At 39.0% G+C, this 3,030-nt stretch overlaps 1 protein-coding gene across 1 annotated transcript; it reads right to left on the bottom strand.

Moving 5' to 3' along the window:
* Positions 1-445: 445 nt before the first annotated feature.
* Positions 446-1,564, bottom strand: cart3 (cocaine- and amphetamine-regulated transcript 3). Its single transcript, XM_015023115.1, has 3 exons — positions 1,280-1,564; positions 1,025-1,108; positions 446-928 (listed from the first exon to the last, which is right to left on the bottom strand). The coding sequence occupies exons 1-3, from the start codon at positions 1,478-1,480 to the stop codon at positions 821-823; spliced, it is 393 nt and encodes a 130-aa protein (XP_014878601.1). The 5' UTR covers positions 1,481-1,564; the 3' UTR covers positions 446-820.
* Positions 1,565-3,030: the final 1,466 nt, after the last annotated feature.

The raw sequence follows: 3,030 nt of genomic DNA on the forward strand, positions 1-3,030 counted from the left end.
TGGAGTTTGAGTTATTATTATTATTTTTTTTAAATATTCAAATTGTAAGTCTTTACATGTGGAAAGTTAAACGTAATCAGAAATACTTATAGCTAACTGTAGCGCAATGTGATTACTACTGATTCATATGGGGGGACTAAATATATGCGCCAACTAATTAACCATAGATCATTTTTCAGATTTATTTAAGTTTTTTTTTTAACACGTGTCGTCAGCATCCTGCAGCTGCCCAGGGGGAAATGAAAGGAGACTCGGTGTTTCTGGCGCGGTGTCAGCCTGACTGAGATGTCACTTTCTGGCTCATCCTCTGAGGCTCATCTGGCTTTAATTTTAAACCTTTTTCTGATATTTTATTTTCTGACCAGCCTGAGGATGTTTGATGTCACATCTAACACCTGATTATCCAGCTCAGTTTGACACATTTTTAAAGAATACAGCCACTCCGCTGCTTTACAAAACAACAGGATTTTATTATGACACATAAAACATTCAGCTGAAACAAAACACAGCGGATGAAGCGTATAATATTGCTGGTTTGACATTACAGTGTGCTTATGGTCCCACAGGTTAAGTTTATTGAGTTTGAAGTAAATATTTACAGAAACTTTTTATGATATTCTCATCCTCATGTCGTATTCTGTAAAATAACACGGAATATTTTACTCCTAATAATACAGTTTCTACAGTTCTTTGTTGTAAGTGTTGGACAGTCACTCCAGCTGCGCCTGAGCTGTGCAATAATTAAAAAAATCTGAACGTAATTAGAAAGGGATTCAGTGAAAGTTTCTCTTCTTGAAGCTACATTCCGATCCGGAGAGGCTCATAAGCACTTCAGCAGGAAGAAGTTGCAGAAAGCTCCCCGGGGACAGTCGCACATCTTCCCGATTCGTGCGCCTTTCCTCACCGCGCACTGCTCTCCAACATCACACTGACGGGGAGACAAAAACAGAAGATGTTTAATTCAATTATAAACGCATATATGAAAAGTTTGGTGAAAAAAATAAAATGCGTGTTTTGTATCTACCGTTGGAACTTGACCAAATTTCTTTTCCCACGATGGAAGTCGTTTAGCCTGCAGCTTTTCAAGAACTTCTTGGAGAGCTCCAAGCTGCGAGGAAACGGAAAGTCCAGATGCAAAATGTCATTATTTGCACGTTAAAAACTATAATTTACGCCATTTTACTTTTAATTGGGCTTAAATTTCAAGTTCAAGTGAAGAAATCTCAAGTGAAAAATTGCGTAAAAATATCTAAATATCCGAGATTTTGCAAGGACTCACCAGCTGCTTCTCACTGGTCAGGTTCGGTCCTTTCGGGTAGAAGTCCCGCAGCGCTCTGGGGCTCAGCTCCTCCTCGGACTCCGCATCCAGCAGCCCCTGCGCTCCGGCTCCGGCGGCGCCGGCGGAGAGCAGCAGCAGCGCGCAGAGGAGCGCCCCGCTCAGCAGCCTGGAGCTCTGCATGGTCCCGGTGCGCGGCAACATGTGGCCCTTTCACCAGATCTCAGATAGTACTCAGCTCCGCCGCGACAAACACCTTTTTATGTGAGATGCTCCATCTGCTTGCTCCACCTTATTCTTTGATTTTTTTACCCCCCTCTTTTTGTCATGCGTAACAGCCGCCTTGGGTGAGTCATCCCGTAAAAGTTGCTGGGCAAGAAAAGCTCCGAGGAGTCAACAATAACAGCAAGGGGTCGTTGCTGACAGAGTAATGGATTACTTGGGTACTAAATAGCAGCTTCATGTAAACAACAGGCAGTTTATTCTCAGCCAGCCAGATTATCTCAAACTAGCAGTTAAAACATTCAATCTTTAAAATTACCCTAAAAATCCCCTTAAGTAGCTGCGTTTCCATTATCCATAAAATTGCTCAAAATGAAATGAGGAAAATTAATTTCTTTAAAAGGAAACAGGCTAATTAAAAAAAAAAACTCACATTGTTTGTTTTTGCGCTAAGCTAAGGCATTTATTTTTGTATCGAAATAGATGGTTTTGGCAAAACTGCAATGGAAACACTTTTTTCATCACATCAGTCACGTGATCGGCAGCCGGATGTTGCTACTGGTGTAAACTATGAAGAAGACGACAGGAAGAAGTTTTTAAATGCGTTTTTATGACTTATTGCTTGAACAAGCTTATCCATGTGTGATTTTTAACTGTATTATTTAATGGAAATAATTGTGTTTTTTTGACACTAGCAGAATATCTACAAAGATCTGCACATATTTTTAATAAAAACAGTTAGTGAGATGTTTTAATCCATCCTTGCATCAGATGAAGCTCTCTGCAGATCATTTCCTGCATTTAAACGGTCTCAGGTTATTCTTGTGCAAATGATCCAGATTTAAACGTCATAATCTTCCTTTGTTCCATCATATTTTCTATAGTCCGCTGCTGACATGCAAAATAATTCCTCTCAAGCTTGAAATTAGTCTTCAGCCTCACTGAAAAGTGGCTGAAAGAATCTCTGAACATCAGCTGTGATCAAACTGTTATTGGGTGAAGGAGCCTGAGAGAAAGTTTGTTTTTCTCATGGAGACGATGTTGATGCTGAGATGAAGTTCTTGTTTTTCCATTTCATTTCTCTGACATAAAACATAGAACTTCTTCCTTTGAATTGAGATTTTTTTTCATTCTCACCAGACAAATTTGCTCAAAATCTCCTTTCTTGGGAAGAATAAGAACTATTTTACTTGTTTTTCTTCTTATTATTGTCTTTCTGTGCGATGATGCGTTTCAGAGAGTTTGGAAACGCCTTTCCCAGATTGATTGGCAGCATCCCAGTTTGTATTTCAGAGAACTACAACATCTCTTATAATATTTATGCTGATGACACACATCTTTATTTTTCTCCATTAACACCTCACTATAGTTCACTTTGTTCACAGAAGTGGTGTGGTTACATAAGTGATCACATTAGCTGTGTTTCTAATACAAATGTTCACAAACCTTTAGCCATATTCTGCTAATATTCTGCTAAAAAAACATACATTTTGCAATTGCAGTGTGTATAAGTGTGTTTTCACTATAAGTTA

This window comes from Poecilia latipinna, unplaced genomic scaffold (assembly GCF_001443285.1).
Source record: "Poecilia latipinna isolate Pla-1442-1.1 unplaced genomic scaffold, P_latipinna-1.0 Scaffold3207, whole genome shotgun sequence".
Lineage (NCBI taxonomy): Eukaryota > Metazoa > Chordata > Actinopteri > Cyprinodontiformes > Poeciliidae > Poecilia > Poecilia latipinna.